The following is a 20,718-nucleotide window of genomic DNA, read 5'->3' on the forward strand; positions in this document are numbered from 1 at the left end:
ATTTATCATCAAAGTCCAAGGTGTGGTGGAAGTAGGGGAAATCTTTTGAGAGATGAGAACAATAAGAATATCTTGCCGCTGATAATTTATCTCCAGAAGGCCATCTTTCACAATAATTGTTCTTTCTTAAATCTGAGATTGTCATTTCAAACCCTGATATAACATATTTATTCTAATAAACGCTGACTTCCAAGAAATAACCAACACTGACCAAGAAATAAAAAGGATGTACAGCAATACGATTCTTTGCTTCTGTACCTACTAGCTAAAGTCTATATTATTGATTTCAATTAACACACTAAAACAATTTTTGCATTAGCTCTATATCTATATTTAATTTATTTATAATTTTTAAAAATATTTTTGACTTTAGGCCTATATTTATATTCCATTCTTATTTATTAAAGCTAATTCTTTTTGTCAAGTAAATAAGATTAATTATATGAAATATTGTTAATTTCATACTTTTTACAATTATTATTTGATGGATTTGAGAATGAAATGACCAGCTGATGAAGTGACCTGGAACCATTTATACTTTATACACGCACATACGTATGATACGTATTACATTTATACATTAGAGATTATACCAAGAGATTAGAGAGACAGTTACTACAGAGATTTGACCCCACGATGACCTGCTATCGCCAAAAAAAACAAAACGCAAGCTAAAATCTATGGCCATATTACAAGGTCTTCGGGGCTCGCAAAGACCTTCCTTCAGGGAACACTACCAGGAAAATGAAAAAGAAGCAGATGGAGAAAGCGATGGGAAGACAACATAAAAGAATGGACGGGCCTGCCATTGAAAGAGGTTCTATCTAAGGCAAATGACAGAGGAATGGAGAAAGACTTTCGACAAATCTTGCGCAACGGTCCAACAGACTAAGAGATAGGTAAAGATTAGTGATTAGGGCCTACACGTGTTTAAATTGCGATTTGTGTGGTGGAGGATAATGTAGACAGTAAGTAAGTCAACAGGTGCAGGTGCTCTTTTCTAAATAAATAAATATATATATATTTAATAACGACTTCCAGTAAATCTATTTTTATCAACAAAAATAATAGTACCCCAATAAAAGGTTATCGTAAGATGGCCTTTTACCTCAACATTTAAGGAGATATAAAAGGTTACAATAATTAGCATTTAACTATGGACTTGTATTCAAACATATTAACCCATTTAGCTTCTTGTATATAATTCTCTTCATGGCCCAACCACGCCTGACACCACTAACAAGTAATGGAAAGATAACTATTTTATTTCTGCAAGTCTGACTACAGCTATTCTCCATGACATTCACAACGAAAAAATAGAGGGATGGGGGGAAAACAAGTAATCTCTGTATTCACCCGTCACTAAATAGAAGGGCAGGACCCAACCATTGCGGGGCCCTATGCGAAACGGATTGCGTAGGGCCCAGTTTGGGTAGGGATACGGATAATAAGTGAAAGTGCGGGTCCCACTGTGATCGCATAGGTTGCAGTGGCCTAAGGTCGGCCCTGCAAAATAGCGGCGTATGCTACGCCGCCTGTCGACTAGTTGTACATAAAATGCATCATAAAAATTCTTTCTAAAGTTACACCAAGCTGATGAATGAAAGATATACAAACAAATGAAAGCATTTATCATTAAGTTAGTGCAAACAGTTTGTACGGTACCGAAATGTGTAAACAGAAGAAAAAAAAATTATTAGTAGGTCCACTAGCAGTAGTTAGTCTACCAAGGTCTCTATCAGTAGTAAATCTATGATATAGGCCTCACCAGCCACACGAGGAGGCATAAAACCCCAGTGCAAAGCCCTCAGCCCCCTGCATGACAAAAGTGGCCATCATCCAACCACGATAGACGAACTATATTTATATATAATATAACATACAAACTCGGCCTTGAATTGAAATAATTGATGTATTTTTTTAACATGACATTGTGTTACGGCCGATTTATTTGACATGACACCATGGAATGGCCACACTGGGAAAGGGGCTGGGCTGGCTGAGGTGGACACAGCTTGTCGCGGTTGACTTCCCCTGGGTTGAGCCTAGTTACCTCCATTTCCATCTCTTCCACCAATTTTAATAATAATAAAATCATAATAATAATATGAACACACATTTCAATGTTTAAACATCTGTAGGCCTACATATAATTTTTGTTCAAAGTGGGGGGGGGGGGGGAGGGGGAATCTGTTAGACACTTAGTTAGTTTTTTTAGTTATGTAGAGACGCACCATAGTGGACGGATTTTGAACGTGACTAGGGACGCTTGGTATTAGTTGGGTTGGAGGCTTCTTAGAGACAGAAAATCAGTCGGTGATAACATTTCATAGGGTTAGGACATATTTTATCGACAGAGACATCGACTGTGGCCTATTGTGGATTAAACATTCTTTAAACTGTTCAACGGAGTTCCAGACTCGTCTCTTCACTGTTAAAATAGATGGCGTTTGTCTACTTGTGAATTAATCACAATGTAATACACCCACAGGATGGTTGCCTGGTCGTGCGGTTTGCGCGCTGGACTGTCGTTTGGATTTATTGATGGTCCCGAGTTCAAACCCTGCCCGCACCCATCCCCCGTCGTCCTGCGGGAGGTTTGGACTAGGAAGTAAACTATCTTCAACTCTGAAGGAACATCCGAAACATGTAAAACATTTTACAAACAAAACACACAAGAAACCCAGACATCTGCAGAGTAATTTGTCATAATCTGACAGGCATCAACAATTAACTACAAGACAGACAGGCAACCATCACACCAGGTAGAGGGTGGGTCATATAGATCTCCCTCATTTTGAAACTACCAAAATAACTATACTAACTAGGAAAAAAATGCTTATGTTTCTGAAAAGTACATAAAAAAACTGTTGTTTTAATGGATGTAAAAGAATGTTTTCTGGTCTAGTACAGACGTATTTTGACTGAGTGCATTGCGTCGCTATTACATCTAGGTTGTTTTCATTACATGCTTCAACAAATCCGCAATGTTCAATGGTTCCATTCAAGATGGGATGTGAAAAAGGAAAGAAATATTGTTATAAAAATTAAAAATGGTAGAACCTAGCCTACAGCATGGAACATGTCCTGCCTGTGTACTGTCACTACAGCCCATTCCGTGCCCACTCCAAACATGGAAGATTTTTTTTCTTTTTTTGCTTAAAAGTGAACACTTTATCATTGGCATAAACAGCACTAGTGTTCAGTAAAGGTTGAGGTGTACAAAAAAAAAAAAGTCTTCGCATTGTTGAATTCTTAAACGTAATTAAAACTAAATTTAATGGTATTCTTTTTCTTAGTTTGTGTTTTCAACTTAAGCAATAACATGTATTAATAAATCTATTGGGTAAGTTTTTTTTTTATTTTAAAGCATGTTCAGAAGGCTCACTTAAAAACATATTTAGTAACTTTTGATTGAAATCTCACATTGTAGAGACATTAGCTAATTATATAGGCTAGGCCTGATATGGAAACAACTTAGAGACATCTAGCTAGTTATATAGGCTAGGCCTGAATAACTTTGTAGCAAATTTGTTTTCTACCAAAATACCCCCCCCCCCCCCACGGCCCCCAACATCTCTTGATCAGGCCACACAATCGTTGTAAATATTCGGCCCTGGGGGAGATATTTATCGCTGAGTCTCTGGTCTGTGTCCGTAAAGAAAATTTAGTTTATATTTTGCCGTGTCTCTAATCCTTCTATCTATTGAATCTGTCCATAAATAATACGTTTTGTTTTGCCTTTCTGAAGAGATGCTATCATTTGAAGGCCTTCGCCACACTAGGTCGTTGGTTGATTTAACAAAGTCAGATGATATTAAAAGATCGTCTTCTGGTTGAAACTGAACTTATTATGACAAGCTTGATCAGACTGACAGAGACCTCAGTAGCAGCCCTAGTGCTCTTGGTCCATCGTTTGATTCTCATTTAGAAATACTAGCTACCAAAATATTAAGAACAGAAATCATAAGACAAGATGGAAGAACACTTCGGAAGATACAGTAAAGAGAATCAGTTCCTTACTCCACCTGCTCGTTTTGAAGGGGCAAGGAAATATGCCCCTTCTTATCTCAGTAGCAGCGCTTCGGACAACAATTTTGGAATAATTATCAGTACAAGTCAGTCTAGAGAATCCCTTTCCCCGCCACCAAGAATATACGGACCTTCTTCCGGTCGAAGCCCTGAAAGGATACCCTCTAACACAGGAATAGAGTTTTACACTGGATACGCAATTCGTGGACACGCCAGGAGGTCAAGTTATGAAACTGTTGTCTATAACCCGACCTCGTACAACACATTACACGGAGAACACAATGGCTCTTCGTTATCGAATAAATCCACACATGCGAGACTCAACGCTAACGTGCCTCTGGCTAAATATGGATCTGTGCCTCTTTTGGATAATCTTCACAATTTAACCGAAACATCATCTAGAAGGCTACGGAGACACTCCTTGTCTACCAACCAACAAGAGAGTGATGATCCGTTTTTAAACAAGGAGCCGACAGGGTCAGACATTCAGCTAAAAGATGTGGATTTAGTTCATCCCAAAAGCAAGTTCGGCCATCAGAAAGAACATATTTCTCATCAAACGGAGAGTTTATCGCGCCAATATCGTGATGGGAACTTACACAACAAATTGAATGCAACCTCAACAAATGATTCTGGACATATGACCCATAGAAACGAAGACGTGTCCACTCAAGCAACAGTTACCCCTTCTGCGAACATGTCTAAAACTGACGTGAGAGACAAACTAAACAACATTTTTTCAAGACAATTAGGACTTCATTCTTCCAACAAGATTCCGGCGTCGCATGAATCCCCAAGCACTCGTACAACAGATGCTAACCACAGTTTGCCACAAAATCCACATGGTCAAAAGGTTGAAAATGATTTTACCACTGTCAGGAGACGCAAGCCTCCTGTTCCGTTGCCTCATCAAGCTGTCACAGGGGACACTGGTCAAGAACAAAGGCCTACCGTACCGCTACCTCCTCCTGAATACAATAGTCAAGAACATAAGCACTCTGTGCCTTCGAGCCTAGGGTACAACGTTGAAGGACATCAGCCCCCAATGCCTGTACTCTCTGGATACAATGGAGAGGATCATCAGACCTCCTTGTCATCACCACCTGAATACAACATACAAGGACACCATCCGGTTGTACAGTTACCTCCTGGATACAACGGTCAAGGACATCGGCCACCAGTACCAATATCTCACCAGCATTTGACTGGACACAATGGACAAGAGCATCAACCCACTGTACGTGTACCACAAAATGATTTCTCAGGATTCAATGGCCAAGTTTACAATGTCCAAGCACCGATTCCCAATCAAGGTCTCAACGTCTATAACACCAATTTAGCCAACTCAAACAATGCTCTAACAGGAGGTAACGTCCATCCAATGACAACTCCAACGTCACAGTTTCCAGCTGGTCCTAACTTCGAGACACACACGTTCCAAGCGCCAGTTCCTGGATACGGATTTTTTTACGCTCCAGCATTTCATGGCCAAATGCCAACTACGCAACTGGTGACTTCAGCTGTGCCATTTTCCAACCCAGTCCTTCAAAACATACCTGTTATAAGCTTTCAACCTCCTCAGCAAGTAAATAACAATGTCCAGGATCTCAACGATGTCTCCAAAAGTGTGCCCGAAGTCAAGAACAATATCGAGGTAAGTGTTGTCATGACAACGTGAGATGTCGTTACTTTTAAGGAACAATTTCAATTATTAGTGATAACCGAAATAGAATAATTAATTTCTCTTACCAATCGCAGCCAATGGCAGTCAAAACTTTCAATAAAACTCTTCGATAAAACCTTTTTTTTTTAATTTTACCTTGTGGGATTCCTTTCGACATCATATAATATAATTATACATTCTTATTCATTTAGCTTAATTTCAGAGAGATACATAAGTAATAAAAGTTATAAACATTTTCACAGTATGTGGAGTCACGGGGCAGATTAACTGTAATACGCTTTAATTTTTCCAAAGCGCTAGTTTCTATTCATTAATTTTTTTAAATGGTGCAATTATATCATAACCATAGACATAAATAAATATAGACTGGCCGATTAAAGAGTTTTATGAAACGAAAATTTGTGACTTGCAATATTGTGTACTTAATTGTACAGCATTTATGAGCAGTATAAAAGTTAAGTATTCATATCTATTTCAGCCACACACCTATATATATTATAAATAAGGAAGCAGTGTATTTTTGTTTAATCTCTAAGAATGAAGATCATGCAACTTTTCTTAATTCGGAAATCCGAATACAATAGATATACATGTTTTCAAGTTACATGAAGTGACTTCCTTTTTCCAGTCTATATTTATTTATGTCTATGATCATAACATGAATATTTGTACATCTCACAGAATTTAAATGAACAATAAGGTCAACATCCTAGCCAATGTATACTTTAGATACGCGGCCTATTATTTAATCAATGCCGACAGTAAAATTATCAAATTTTATCTAAATTTCTCGTTTGACATATATTCTGCAAAATGAAAACTAAAATGATCAGCTTCTGTCATATGAACGAGGGAATCCCATTATTAGGTTACCATAAAACGTCTCTTCCATCAAAGAAAGAAAAACTTGTAGGCCTAACATCCCAGTTTCCATCACTTTTCTGTGCTAATCAAGTCCCATACAACTAGATAAACAAACTTAACTATGATCAACTTCACAAACTTCTTCAATGTTGATTACCGTATGCATTATTTACATTTGTACAGTATTTAAACAAAATGTTTTTTCTTTGCAAAGTTACTAAAAACCACGTCCACAACCCATAAGGTTTTGGTGCACTACATTTAAATGTCATACTACGTTTATCACACTTTTTCACCGTACTATAACCATTAAATACATTTGATCTTTCTACAATCATTAGATAGATATGATAAAAAATAACAAGAACAGGAAAAAAAGTAAAAAATACTTATACGAAGTGCAATTAATTTGGATCAGTCATGTAATTCAATTTTTTAATAGATCTTCACCAACACAAATAAATATGCGCGATTTATAATAGTTCTAGCAATTGTCTTTGTTTAGCGCTATTTCATGCTTTTAGCTTTCTCAATTGGCTATGATCCTATCACTTATCTGGACCAGTTGGGAACATGGGTGTGTGGGGGGAGAAAGAAAGGGAGATCACAAATTGAGGTACTTATGACTAGAGAAGATTGTATAGTTATGTAATACTTTTTATTACAATTAAGAGCGGCAACCTTTAAAAGGTACTATCTCAGCTTATACCACCACTTCAGTCAAGTTAAATTTCACTTGTTCGAGATACCAAACAAAATAATTAATTACTAATAGTTAATTAATTAATTGGTTATTTTTTAAAATTGGTTCTTGTGTTGTCAGGTAAAAGAAATAATTGTGCGAAATTTCAGCTTGAACTGAGATTAGGTGTCAGAGAAATGACGTGTACAAACTTTTTACCAGACAGGCAGACAATCGGAAGGAAAGTATCACATGGGATATTATTTCAGACAATGATAAATGTGTATGTTTGTGTGTGTTTTTGCACATATTTTATGGATGGAATGAATGCTTATTAAGAGTTTATACAATCATTGTTATACACAATTTGTTTTATATAGAAACATTATCTTGACAAGTCATTAGTATCGTTCCATGGATAAGTGCACAGCACAAAATATAAGGAGATAATATTCCAAAAAAATGAATGAATCTTTTATTACGCTTGAAGATTTTTTGAAAGTACGACCGAATCAAAACTCTAGAAATTTACAACCACTACCTTCCAAAAAATACAAACAAAGCCTTCGTCTATTTGGATTCTGACAATGACATTTAACGTCTAAATAATGAGTGCCGACCTATTTGTATATTACAGAAACTTGTCAAGTTTAATAAATATAAATTATTAATACAAATGTATAAGTCTAATAAGCAGAGCAAGGGGGAAGAAAAAGTACTAAACTGAAATGTCGAAAACAAAAGGATTATTTCTTACAGCCATCAAAGCAGTTTTAGTTGTGGCCCTAAGCAACGAATGACACATTGTCGTAGAATACATTCGTTCTTTAGGGAAATGAAATGTGATGTGTACGATAATCACACAGGTAAGGGGGAGACTTGAAGGCGGGGGAGAGAGATTGTCTGAAATATAGATTAATTCAAGAGTTGGGAGTGTCCACTACAGTCTCCCATTCTTTGAAATATGACATTTTATTAAATCTGAAGCCTATCTTACAAAATGATAGAACATTTCATTATCCACGTCATAGAGACATCCTGGCACACTTAGTGATGATCTCATCCAGGGAGTTCAAATCTTCGTGACTGCAAATGAACGATATTTCATTTAGATGTCGTGACATGTTTTAGTGTATTGAAGGTAAACATTTAGATCTAAATAAATATGTCTGTAGGCAATAGATCTGATCTACTAGCTGCCAAGAGAAGTAAACCTTTTTTTTCTTTCAAAACGAGACCATTCGTTAGCTGAGACACAGCCACACACACACACACAACAGTGAAAGTGCATCTTTTGTCTTCAATAAACAATGCATAAGAGAGATTTAATGTCAATATTTGTTTTTATTTTGAAATATTTATAAAAAAAAAAACAAACAAACAACAAATATGAGCCAACAATCTTAAGTCCTGAATATTGTACAGATATTGTACATTGATAATTACAGTATAAAGCGACCACATAATTAGTTCTTTGAAAGTTGTTTCATAGTTATAAATACAAACTTGCTCCTATTATTTCATGTGATGAGGACAAAAAAAACAACATGGACGATGAGACATTGGATGACCCTGACCCTGACTATCAGGACTCCGAGTCCGGTATATCATATGACCTGTCCATCAACATGAGTAAAAAAAATCAAGACGACGCCATCTCAATGGCTAAAACCAATGATGACAACATGTATATTGAGGAAGAGGACATGACATGGTAGGTACTTTACAAACAAAATTGGCATGGTAGAGACTTTACAGACAAACTTATCTAAGCATGTACTCCTTCATGAAAATAATGCTGGGTATTTTCGGTCAAAGATATATCATTGCAATCTTTGTCATTAAAAAGGCTTCCATAGGTCACAACAACTTGCAGAACTAAATAGAATAGCATAAGTAAATGGCATCATTGTAAACCCAGGTTTTGATTTCGAAAAAAAAACTTAATAAGTTAAGACAAAGAAGCAAAAGAAACAACTTTCATTACCATTGAAAATTGAGACACAATATTAAGAAACTAAATTATGCAGTTGATTACTGGTCTTATAATGGGGTCTACAGAATAAACTTGGGAACTTCTTCTAAATAAAGAAACAAATCAACAGAAAATAATAACAATAAACGTATTTTAAAATAAATAATACTGACATAATAATATTAGCCAAGCTTAATATGAAGATTAACCCAATACTAACAAGAAAACTAACCCTAAAACTAACTTAGTCAAACAATAGTCCTATTTACATTTAAACTAGGCACATTACTAGACCTACGTCTAACCTCAATTGTAACCCTAACTTTTGTAATACAATTTTTTTCTCCACAAAATCTAATGGACCTCAATCACCAATCGTAAACAAACAACATCTAGCCATTTGATGCTCTATCTCTTCTATACAAATTACGATCTAATTTTTAATAAACAATGGCTATCACGTGACAGTTTTTTTTTCGTTGTTTTATCAATATTATCACGTGACTAAATGTTGTTTGTTTACGATTAGTGAATGAGGTCCATTCACTACTATAACACGTTCTGGAGTCGTTGTCCTAAGACAAAATGACGACAATGCCACCTATCTTGCGTCATTCACAACCATTCGCCAACCTCTTCCCACCGTCACCATAGAAACGTACAAGCACATACACACACTCCATAACAACCTGACTTTAATTGTGGAAAGTATAGGCGGTTGGTTGTTGTGCTGACCGTTGGCCAAAGAAACAGATGACCTTAACATCGTCTGCCCTGTAGATCGCAAGGTCTGAGAGGGGAGCTTTGCTTTTCTCTATTTGTATCAGGCGTTGAAATTAGTTGCTTATAACGACAACATTTTCATTGAAGAGAATACAGGTTTGGTTTTCTACCACAAGTATCTTTATTTTTAGAATAACTTTGCTGTATAACATTTTTAGATGTTGAGCTATGAAAGGGAAGTAACCATTGATGATTTATGGGCACGACATGACCTAAATTGTATTGATGTGCCAATAACTCAAAATATCAAATATCAACATTCTATCACAAGAAGACCTATTAGTAATATGAACTTTTTAAATGAACTTTTCTTATACATAATTGATCCTAATTGCCTTTTCTAAAACTGTCTCCTCAGGAGACCCTACGATGTGTTCACTGTGTCTGAACGAGATACTGACGACGATAACAAGGTGTTTAAGGAGATCTTGAAAGCCATTCGAGGATCTTTGTATCTCATCATTGTAACCATCATGCTGGTGGGTACAGTGTCCAGCCGAGTGTCCCTCTACCTGCTGGCGAGTGACATTAATCAGGTAGAGTTCAAACTAAGTTTAATGGCAGATTAATAGACTGTTTTACTAGGGCAGACTCATTATTTGTACAAACTAGACAAACTAGACAAGGATTATTAGAATAAGTCTTCTATTTTGAACAAATAGTAAATATTCTGGTTTTACTTCTACAAAATAACGAATGAAATAAATGGTGTTATTATTTGGAAAAAGATTGATGTACAACGTATGTGAAATTACATCTCCTAAAAATGAATCCATAAAAAGTATGTAAGAATCATTATCATCATCATTATCTGTCCCTTGACTTTGGACGTAAGGCTGATGTCACGTTTGCTAAACCAAATTCCTCCTTTTTTCCCCGGTCAGCCTCTGTTAGTAAGATATCAAGAGAGAGGCCGGTCCATTCTTTTACATTGTCCAGCCAGCTTTTCTTCGGACGACCCTTTCTTCTCCCTCCACTGTACCTTGAAAGATGACTTTAGTTAGTGAGCCATGTCTTACAATAGGACCAAACCAGCTCAGCGTTAGTCTCTTCACATTATTACAAATAGATAAATAAAACAGCCCAAATCCTTTAAGTTCTCTTAGAATTGAATTTATCTTTGTTTGGGTATATATTGTATGAATTTGGACTATCTCCATCATTAGTCTCCAAAAATGTCGACATCATTATTATGTTTCTTGTAGTCAAATAATGAGTAAAGATTAAATCCTAGAGTAAGTGTCTCAAGAGCTTCAAAGTAAGGAATAAGTTTATGACAAATACTTCTTTCAGGTCCAGACTCGGGGTAAAGCAGTGGTTCTCATTATGTTTTGTATGTGTGGCCCAATGGTCTACAACTGGTTGAATGCCTTCATGAAGATCATGTTTGGAGGAAAACAATGGCCGTCTATCAAAACATTCGCTGTTGTAAGTGTATCGATAAATGGTTGTGATTTAAATTGTGGCACAAAATAAAATCAAAATAGTAAAGCACACTTTTTTTCTTTATTTTATTTCTGTAGCTTATTTCCTGTTGTAAGCAACAATTAATTTCTCTAATATTAAACTAGATTATCAATTTTGAAAAAAAAAAAGCTTAAAAATGTGGTGCATTTACTTTTTTAAACAGATTTAAATCTTTTAATAATTCACGACTCATGAAACATTCTAGTTGTTTATTGTTAAGCCCCAGACAAATCTATTATTAAAAAAAGTGTTTACTTTTCAATTTGACTCTAGATGTTGTTTTTTGAACTCGTGACTACATTCGGCATGTGTCTCCTGGTCTTTAAAATCCTGCCTTCAGTCGATTTTTTCAGAGGTATCACCATCACAATGGCAATGTTCCAGATTCCAGCAATTTGCCAGGTAAGATCACTGCATACGGATTGTAAATCTTTGAATATAACCAGAAAAGTTTTGTTTCTATTTGGCCACACCTTTGCATGACCGCAATACTGAATTGATTTTGGCTCTTCAGGTTATGATGCTGGATAAAAAGCTGAACGTGAATTTCAAGCCAATTTTGAAGATAGTGATGTCAATCATCGCCATGTTGTTGCAGATTGGTGCTATCATTTACATCATGATCATGAACTTTGTCACGTCACGCAAGACTATCACTGTCCTGAAAAAGTAAGTCGTGCCATTTTACGGTCAGCAAAACTACAATTTGAAAAAAAAACAAATAACTGACCTATATGCATTCATTTTTTTTATAAAACACTCGACCTTTTTTTTTTTACATTACATTATTTTTTAAAATAAAGTGTGAATCATTTACGTCTAACCTGAAATTTGGTAGACATATTAAGTTTATGGAATTATTAAAAATAAAACTGAATAGGATACAAAGTATGATTGATGACTAAATGACAAGTAACGACAATTTTTCACTTTTGATTTTCTTTATCTTGTGACTTTTATTGATAGCTACTAAATGAATTTATAGTCTATTAAAATTTATTTATAAAACCAAACAGGATATGGATCAAAGGAGTTTCAAATATAACCTATTTTCTGTATAAGCATATATCAACTCACTCTGTCTGTCTGTTTGGTAAAAAGTGTGTACATGTTATTTCTCCCACACCAAATTTCAGATCAAGCTGAAATTTTGCTTAATTATTTCTTTTCCCTGACAACACATACATCAATAAAAAAGATTAACCAATTAGTTAATTAACTATTGGTAATTACTTTTTTTTGGGTATCGAACAAGAGAAAGAGTACTTGGCTGATGTGGTGGTATAAGTTGAATTACCCCCGTTCTTACGTTGTAGGTCGCCGCTTTAATATTTGAAGCCAAAAAAAGATAACTATAAAACCTCCTATTTCCATCAGCGATTTGCTGGCGCAATGCTTAATGTGTTGGCTCGAGTTCGAATTCAGGTCTTTCAACTTAAAAAAAAATACAAAAAAAAAATGATCACGTTAACAATCACCCAGACACCCAGTTCTTTCCTCCACCGCCCCTTACCCAACTGGTCCAGGTAAGTGATAGTATCATAATGTATCGAGAAAGTAATAGGATCATAATGTAGCGAGAAAGTAATAGGATCATAATGTAGCGAGAAAGCTAAAAGCATGAAATTGCGTTAAACAAAAAAAAAACAACAAACAATTGGTAAAAATATTTCTAATCGCACAAATTTATTATTGTTAGTCTAGATCTATTACAAATTTAATCTTATGACGGATCCATACTAATTGATACAGTTAAGGTTTAAAAATATTTTCTTGTTTATTGAAAGCAATTCTAAAGAAGACAAAATTCTGGACCCGCTATTTCACGAGTCAGTCTGGGAGCTGCCGGTGGCACTTATTCTGATCTCTTTCGGCTGGTGGGAGAACTATGTGTCCAGCGATTGGTCATTGCTCGGACGTGTTCACATTGGATTTAAGCATTGGCGTCACATTTTACAAGTAAAGTAATTTTGTGTTTGTTTATAACAAGTTCCATGAACCTAAGTTGTCTTTACACCAGTTTAACATTCCCATTTAAAACACAGGAAACTCGAGAGACGAGTTATTTTCTGATTGGACCATTTAAAATTGCACTTGTGGTCATCCTGGGCAAATATTTAGCTGGTGCCGACTTTGCTTTGCCCACTTGGACTAAGGACACGAAGATGTCTCCTAGTGAGTTCCACGAAATGTCTTACAGGTAAATGCAAATTAGTGTGCTCTAATTCATGTCTACAAATCAGTTTTAATAAAAAGAAGAAAATGTGTGTTATATTAACAAAAATACTTCTCCGTCTCTCTTTCTCAGCTTATTGTACATAACACTGGGGGCGGCCATATTGTGCACCTATCTATCTGGGTTAGCATGTAAGCTCCACATGCAGAAAACAGCATTTGCTCTTCCACTAGTTTTATCTCCTCCCGCCTCTCTGGTGCTGGTGTATCTACAATGCAGATATGAGGTAACTAAATCTAGATACAAACGTGTGGTAACTAAATTTAGATACAAACGTGAGGTAACTAAATCTTGATACAAGCATGAGGTAATTAGATACAATCTAGATACAAACATGAAGTAACTAAACCTAGATTCAAACGTGAAGTAACTAACTCCAGATATAAAAGTGATGCAATGGATAAAATATTTCTTTTAGAATTTTTCTTGTCGTTAATAATACAATTTTATTTTATTGAATTGTAAGAAATTAAGATAGTTTTCAAGGTAAAGGTTTTCGTGTCACTTTTTGCACCCAGACAAAACAACTAGATTTAAAAAAAGACTTAGAATTAAAAATTCCAAGTCTACATCGACAAAGTGGTTTTTGTTACTCAACCATAAGCCACTTGGCTATAGAGACTCAGACTTGTGAGTTAGACTTTGTTAAAAAGCAAAAAAAAAATATTCACATACAAATTAACAAGAAAAATGTTTCTTTGCAATCTTTTCAGTTTTTACCACGTCATTGGCATTCAGGCGCCTGGTTTTGCCCAGACACCAGCATAGAAAATCTGATCGAGCCCATAGCTGTGGCAGGAACTCTGTGGCTTTCCTACTGTATCATTGTCTCTCACATCTGGTTCCCAAAAAGTGAAAGGATGGCTAAAATAGAAAAGTGAGAGTCTAGTGAAATCATTAAACTCACCTTTTCATTCAGATTACGAAACAAAAACAACCTATTTCCTAATCATTCAATAAAAAAAGTTCTTTACAATGTCAAATTTTAATAAGCAAATATCTTGAACTCTGTTTTTTAAATTGCATTTTTTTGGCCATATATGTTGTTACAGAAATTATGGATTGTTGTTAGTTATGCATTGCTTAAAGAAAGGGTAACACACAACTCTTTCAGGTTGTTCTTGACACCGCATTTTAATGCCATCTTCCCGGACTTCAACCTTACCCTCAGACGGCGCAGAAATGATCAGGAATTGAGAGCCACTCGCTTCGAGCATTTCACTTATGTGGGTGACGACGCTGGCGATCATCTAACTCCCGAAGGCGTAGCCATGGAGGACACCTCGGTGACGCCCACTATCTTTGTCTGTGCCACTTTGTGGCACGAGACCACGCGAGAGATGACGCAACTGCTGAAGTCTCTCTTTAGGTAAACATACACGTAGAAAAGTGCTGATAAACTAAGTGATGCCTTTGATGTCTAGTTGGCAGCAGATAAATGATTTTAAAATGAAATAGAAAATACTTAGTTATCAACAGAATTTGTGGAAGAAACATTCAGACCCATGTCAATTTCTTGTGTACTCTATATGGCCTGTGGATGATTGTGATCTTAATACAGCTATTGATTAACACAAACTGCCTCATTCTTCTCATAAAAAAACAACATAGGTAACCATTATATTAAACGGTATTTGCCACGCACCAGTAGACCTTAGTGATACTGCCATATAATTTTTTTGTTGTTTTAAAAATGATTTGGACCTATGTGTATGAATACTCATTAAAAGACAAATGGGTACGCTTTGAAATGTAATGACAAAACTAGACATAGTTCCCATTTCAAAAGCAATGAAGGCGATGAGAAAAATCGGTTTTTTGATAGCGATTTTAGTTACTTTTTCGAAAAGATATAAACGTGACGGACGGACGATGAATGGACAGACAAAAAGACAGATAACTTAAACACAATAGCTGCTTTTCCCAATGGGAGACACTAAAGGTGACACTTTTTAGTAGTCACTCCCTTTACCTCTAATCTCTACGATATATAGATAAATAAATCCATAGGCTACTCTTTCTTTTTATTTGTAGACTCGACTACAGCCATTGTGCGAGCCAGTTAGCTCAAGCAAAGTTCAACATAAGAGACCCTGATTATTTTCACATGGAAAGTAAGTTCTGTGCACTCGCCAGAGGTGCTCAAAACTTGGCATGCATAGGCCTAATTATGAGAAACTGATATTTCTTTGAGCACAATGATAGATCGTGAAACTAAGTCTTTATCCTCAAAGTCAATTTCGAGAATCATGTTCCTTTGGGAAGTCATTTCTCCACGTGAGCTTTCAGGCCATGATGACTTAGTAGTGAAAGTAGACTGCCGTAACTGTTATACATTTAAATATCCACATGGTAGCCGTTTATTTGTTGTTGTTTTTTTCAAGATTTTTGCAATAGAATTTTTTTTTAAAAAGCTGCTCATAATAAGTTTATCTGTATTGACTTCACAAAGTAGGTTGTACTAGTAAAAAGAATATGTTTGATATTAGTTTATGTACATTAGAGACATGTTTATATATAGACTTGTTAGATTACTGCATTATAACTTAATTGAGCTACAAATGAGAAAGTTAATATCGTTTTCTGAAGCTACAACAGTACAACCTGTTAAATGATACAGCTTATGTCCACAGGGAACCTGTTCAAGTGATATACTTAATCATTTTTGCAATGATGTAATACCCCCTTCAAACATTTTTTCATATCCAGTCCAGAAAAGATTTCTAGTAATAAAAGTAAATCAATACATAGTGAAGATGTTTTTTTTAACTTTTACTATAAGTATATATAATAGTGCACATTTTTGTTTCACAGTTCACATTATATTTGATGACGCCTTTGACATTGATTTAGAGAACAATAAGTTTGTCCCGAATACATTTGTTACTCAATTTATTAGCTGCATGGAGGACGCTGCCAGGTCAGTAGAAGGGACGGAATAATAACAAATACAGCAAATCTTTGAATGCAGTATGATTTTGTAAACAATGTTATCGGTCAATAATATTACAATGTTATTGGTCAACAAAATCACAATGTTATTGGTCAACAATATTACAATGTTATTGGTCAACAATATTACAATGTTATTGGTCAACAATATTACTAAGACCAGCGTATGTCCTATTTTGCCATTTTCTTGTTGTAGCATTTTAAATTACACACTTTCTCTTTTGAAGTTTCAAAATCATTTGACAGTCAAAATGTTTGAAGTCAAATCCAGTTCTTTCTAAATAATGTTATTGGCCAACGATGTTATTGAGATCATTGTCTCTAAAATTTCCTTATTTGCAACTTTCTTTTTATAACTTTTTGAAATTGTCATTAACTCTTTTGAAGTTTCAAAATCTTTTGACTGTCTAAAATGTTTCAAATCAATTCGCAGTTATTTCTAAAACGCCGCACTTCTCCCTTCTTTAAGAAGTCGTGCAATAAAGACGTCAGATGTTAGCTCAGCAAATCAGATCAACTTGTTCATCATTTACATAATAATGCACGAAAACAGTAACCTAAAAATATGTCTTCATTGCCTGGAGCAGATTTAGTTTGACATTTCCCTTGCTTGCTGTGACAAAGAAGTTCAAATACGTTCCTATATTTAGCCAACTTTCTAGGGGTGCTTTGTGATGTTTATCTTCTGGTGAGTGAATCATCAAGAGAAAACATTTAAAGCTAGCATAAATCAAGGTGGATTATACTCACATTTAGAAGTAAACTTTCTAACCACTAAAAATGTAATGCTTAGGTTTTTGAGTGGTAGATCTAGATAATGCCTGGCAGGTTGGTAATAAATATCAGGGAAATACACACTAAGCCAACAATTTACAGAATGTTTACTACATACACACTAAGTCAACAATTTACAGAATGTTTACTACATACCTTGGTTAGGCCAATAACAGAATATGCATCCTCTGTTTGGGACCCCTCAACTCAAGAAAACATTAAGAAACTGGAACAGACACAAAATAGAGCAGTGAGATTCATAACAAACGAATATTCACATTTGACTAGAGTAACACCTTTAGTTAAATCACTAAATTTAGAAAGCCTTCAGGACAGAAGACGCAAAAGTAAAGTAGCAATTATGCATAAAACACTAAACCATAATCTTCAAATTAACAAGGTTACAAAGACAGTTTGTGTGGAAACACAAAGTCAAAATCGGCCCCCGAAGTGGTCCACCCAGGCAGGCTTCAATATTTTCAGAAAGAACATCCGAATGAAACTATATCAAAGACAAATGACTGATAAGAATAGAAAAAGAAGGTTGACAGATCTTGTTTAGTGCCAACGGTCCAGCAGATCAAAGGATAGGTGAAAGTGAATGTAAAGTTAGATGTGAACCTGGCCTAACTAGTTCCCCTTTCAGATCTTGTGGTCTATAGGGCAGATGATGTAAAGTTAATCTGTTTTTGTGGCCTACGGTTAACGAGGGTGTCATGTAGCCAGCACAACGACCAACCGCCTTTACTTTTCCCCAACTAATGTCAGGTACCCATTAGAACTGGGTGGACTCAGAGGCGCCCAAAGATTCCGAAGTTGAAAATCCCAGTCTTCACCAGGATTCGAACCCGGTAGCCCCGGTTCGGAAGCCAAGCGCTTTACCGCTCAGCTACCGCGCCTCCTCTGGGCTTACCGAAGTCTTATAATTGATGTAATTGTTTTGAAAATGTTCCATCTCTTATTGGAATCTTCAAGAAAATTGAAATAATCACATGGTAAACATAAAATAGACAGGAAAATGCCATCTACAAGATTACTATTCGTTTTAAATTATGTCTAACTTATAATGCATACTAAATAGATTTTTGCTCTTTAAAAAATAGTAAACATTTGTTTGTGTGTAAATATAATACTTAGTATAACAGAACTTACATAACTTAACATTACAAATATAAAAACAAAAATTTTTGACAAAAAATCTACAACCGTTTGCATAAATGTGTTATAAATATGGAAAACTCTAGTCTCCTCTAATAAAGAGCCTCAAGTGTTTGAGTGTTTTATAGTTAATAGTTGTAAAAGTGGTGTATTTTTTAATGAAAAAACTGCTTGCATAAGTGATTTAAAAAATTAGATTTTTCGCTTTCAGAAAAGAAAAAAGTAGCCGTTGCATCAGAACTTTGAATGGTCTAAAATATTGTGATGTCAGATTTTCACTATCTTTTCTAGTTTACGAGATCTATAAGGGACGGACGGACAGACGAACAGACATTTCACACAAAACTAATAGCGTCTTTACCCTTTCGGGAGCCGCTAAAAAGTAACAAAAATGGAATAAACTTATTGTATTGTAGAAAAACATTGGTGTTAACTTAGATCGAGCTCCCTCCATTTTTTCCCCATGTATTTTCACGTACCAAATGTATAACACATACTGTAAACATTCTGATTTGATGATAACCAGACAATAATCTCAACTACTGTGAACCTTAATTTTGTCAATATAAACATATATTTTAATAGCAATGACGTTTCAATTTTTGTTTGTATCAGGTCTGTCGTTAAAGGTTTTATCATTATACCCTCCCCCGTGAAAGTGGTGACTCCCTATGGCGGACGGCTGATTTGGACAATGCCTGGGCAGACACAGATGATCATTCACCTCAAAGACAAAAATAAAATTCGGCACAGAAAGAGATGGTCTCAGGTGAGAATGTCAAGTTAACCTACAATGACACGCTTCATCCTAAAGGCCCTATGTTATCAACTTAATCATGTAGCTGGGCATTAGCATCGCTCTTTGTGTAAGGTCTTGGGATGGGAAGGTAAAATACCACTTACCTCTTTAGGGTAAGCATGTTTAAAAACAAAATAAATCTTAATACAAAAACCACTTTAATTAAAGTGCACTAAAAACAAGTAATACATTTTCCCAATCAATTCCTAATTTATATTCAAATAATATAGTAAACTAAAAATTCATATTTAAAAAAATAAAGAGGGAATAAAATTGGCTTGTATGGGGATCGAAGACACTGAAGTTAATAGTTCAACGCTTTACAAACTTAGCTATCCAGCCATATTGCTATGTGCAAAAGTTTAGCTTGAAGTAAAGTATTCAAAATTTACAAAGCTTATATCATCTGGGGGTGGTAAGTGGAGAAACCACCCCAGGCACCGCGATCGTAGAATTCCTTGTCAACGAGCGATTGGTCTACGCAGGTTGCGACGTCGCAGGCCTAATTGGTCTCGATTAAACCAGTTAATGTGCTATACGGTTATTACGGCCAATCAGATCAGCATCTAGAAAGTTTGGCGATGACGTATTCATTTATTCCCAACAGACTACTGTGTATTGTTATGCTCTTCCGCGGTGTTTAGTACTTGAAAATGTAACAAAGTCCAACTGGAGGTACCACTGAACTCAATACTGGAACAGAGAACACCGACGAAAGGCTAACAGTCGATAAATTAAGTCGACGCTAGTGTTGAAACAACAAATACTTTAAATACTTAATACGGGAACCGTCCGATGTCCTCTATTACTAGCCGTCTCTATAATTCTTCTTATTCTACTGTAAATAAGAAAGCGTCTTCATTCTACAGCGTCGCCTAGAGAGTTCTTGTTTTTAACTATCTGTCACGTCACTTGTCACTAAGTAAAACTTTAACCTTATTCCCGAAACAAATAACTAAATCATAATCATGTCGTTATGCTCTTCCGCGGTATTTAGTACTTGAAAATGTAACTAAGTCCAACCCTAATAGTAGAAACGGAAAGAAAATGGGAAACATAGATGGTATACAATATGTAGAGCTTTTAATTGTTCTTTTATACAGCAATGTCGAGCTTATAACTCACACTTCGGTTTATTTCATAAAGTTTATTCTTATTTTGTTTCGGTAGATTGAATAGAAGACATGTTTCAAAATACATTTTAATTAAATTTTTTTTTAAAACCGTTTCGTCATAATACAATTAGGACATTTTAAAGTATGGTGTGATTTAAAAAAAGTAGCCTACATTCCATTATGCCTAACGTAAAGGA

The 20,718-nt window shown here is 35.4% G+C and overlaps 1 protein-coding gene and 1 long non-coding RNA gene across 3 annotated transcripts in view; one reads left to right on the plus strand and one right to left on the minus strand.

Annotated features, from left to right (window-relative positions):
• Positions 1-3,773: 3,773 nt before the first annotated feature.
• Positions 3,774-20,718, plus strand: part of LOC106070518 (chitin synthase chs-2-like) — a 36,930-nt gene continuing 19,985 nt past the window's right edge. Inside the window, exons 1-14 of one of the 2 annotated variants that reach the window (XM_013230445.2) lie at positions 3,774-5,686; positions 8,795-8,976; positions 10,379-10,556; positions 11,314-11,448; positions 11,761-11,889; positions 12,002-12,156; positions 13,275-13,446; positions 13,533-13,687; positions 13,796-13,949; positions 14,437-14,600; positions 14,838-15,092; positions 15,758-15,837; positions 16,538-16,643; positions 19,223-19,376. In XM_013230445.2, the coding sequence (XP_013085899.2) occupies positions 3,977-5,686; positions 8,795-8,976; positions 10,379-10,556; positions 11,314-11,448; positions 11,761-11,889; positions 12,002-12,156; positions 13,275-13,446; positions 13,533-13,687; positions 13,796-13,949; positions 14,437-14,600; positions 14,838-15,092; positions 15,758-15,837; positions 16,538-16,643; positions 19,223-19,376 (3,729 nt within the window). In that variant the 5' untranslated portion in view covers positions 3,774-3,976. Of the gene's footprint in view, positions 5,687-8,282; positions 8,404-8,794; positions 8,977-10,378; positions 10,557-11,313; positions 11,449-11,760; positions 11,890-12,001; positions 12,157-13,274; positions 13,447-13,532; positions 13,688-13,795; positions 13,950-14,436; positions 14,601-14,837; positions 15,093-15,757; positions 15,838-16,537; positions 16,644-19,222; positions 19,377-20,718 lie in introns of those variants that run through there. The other variant, XM_056032492.1, reaches the window with a different exon arrangement.
• Positions 16,480-20,279, minus strand: LOC129926751 (uncharacterized). Its single transcript, XR_008778478.1, has 3 exons — positions 19,799-20,279; positions 17,606-17,675; positions 16,480-17,360 (listed from the first exon to the last, which is right to left on the minus strand). It is a non-coding gene; the product is annotated as an uncharacterized LOC129926751 (long non-coding RNA).

This window comes from Biomphalaria glabrata, chromosome 1, assembly GCF_947242115.1.
Source record: "Biomphalaria glabrata chromosome 1, xgBioGlab47.1, whole genome shotgun sequence".
Taxonomy (NCBI): Eukaryota; Metazoa; Mollusca; class Gastropoda; family Planorbidae; genus Biomphalaria; species Biomphalaria glabrata.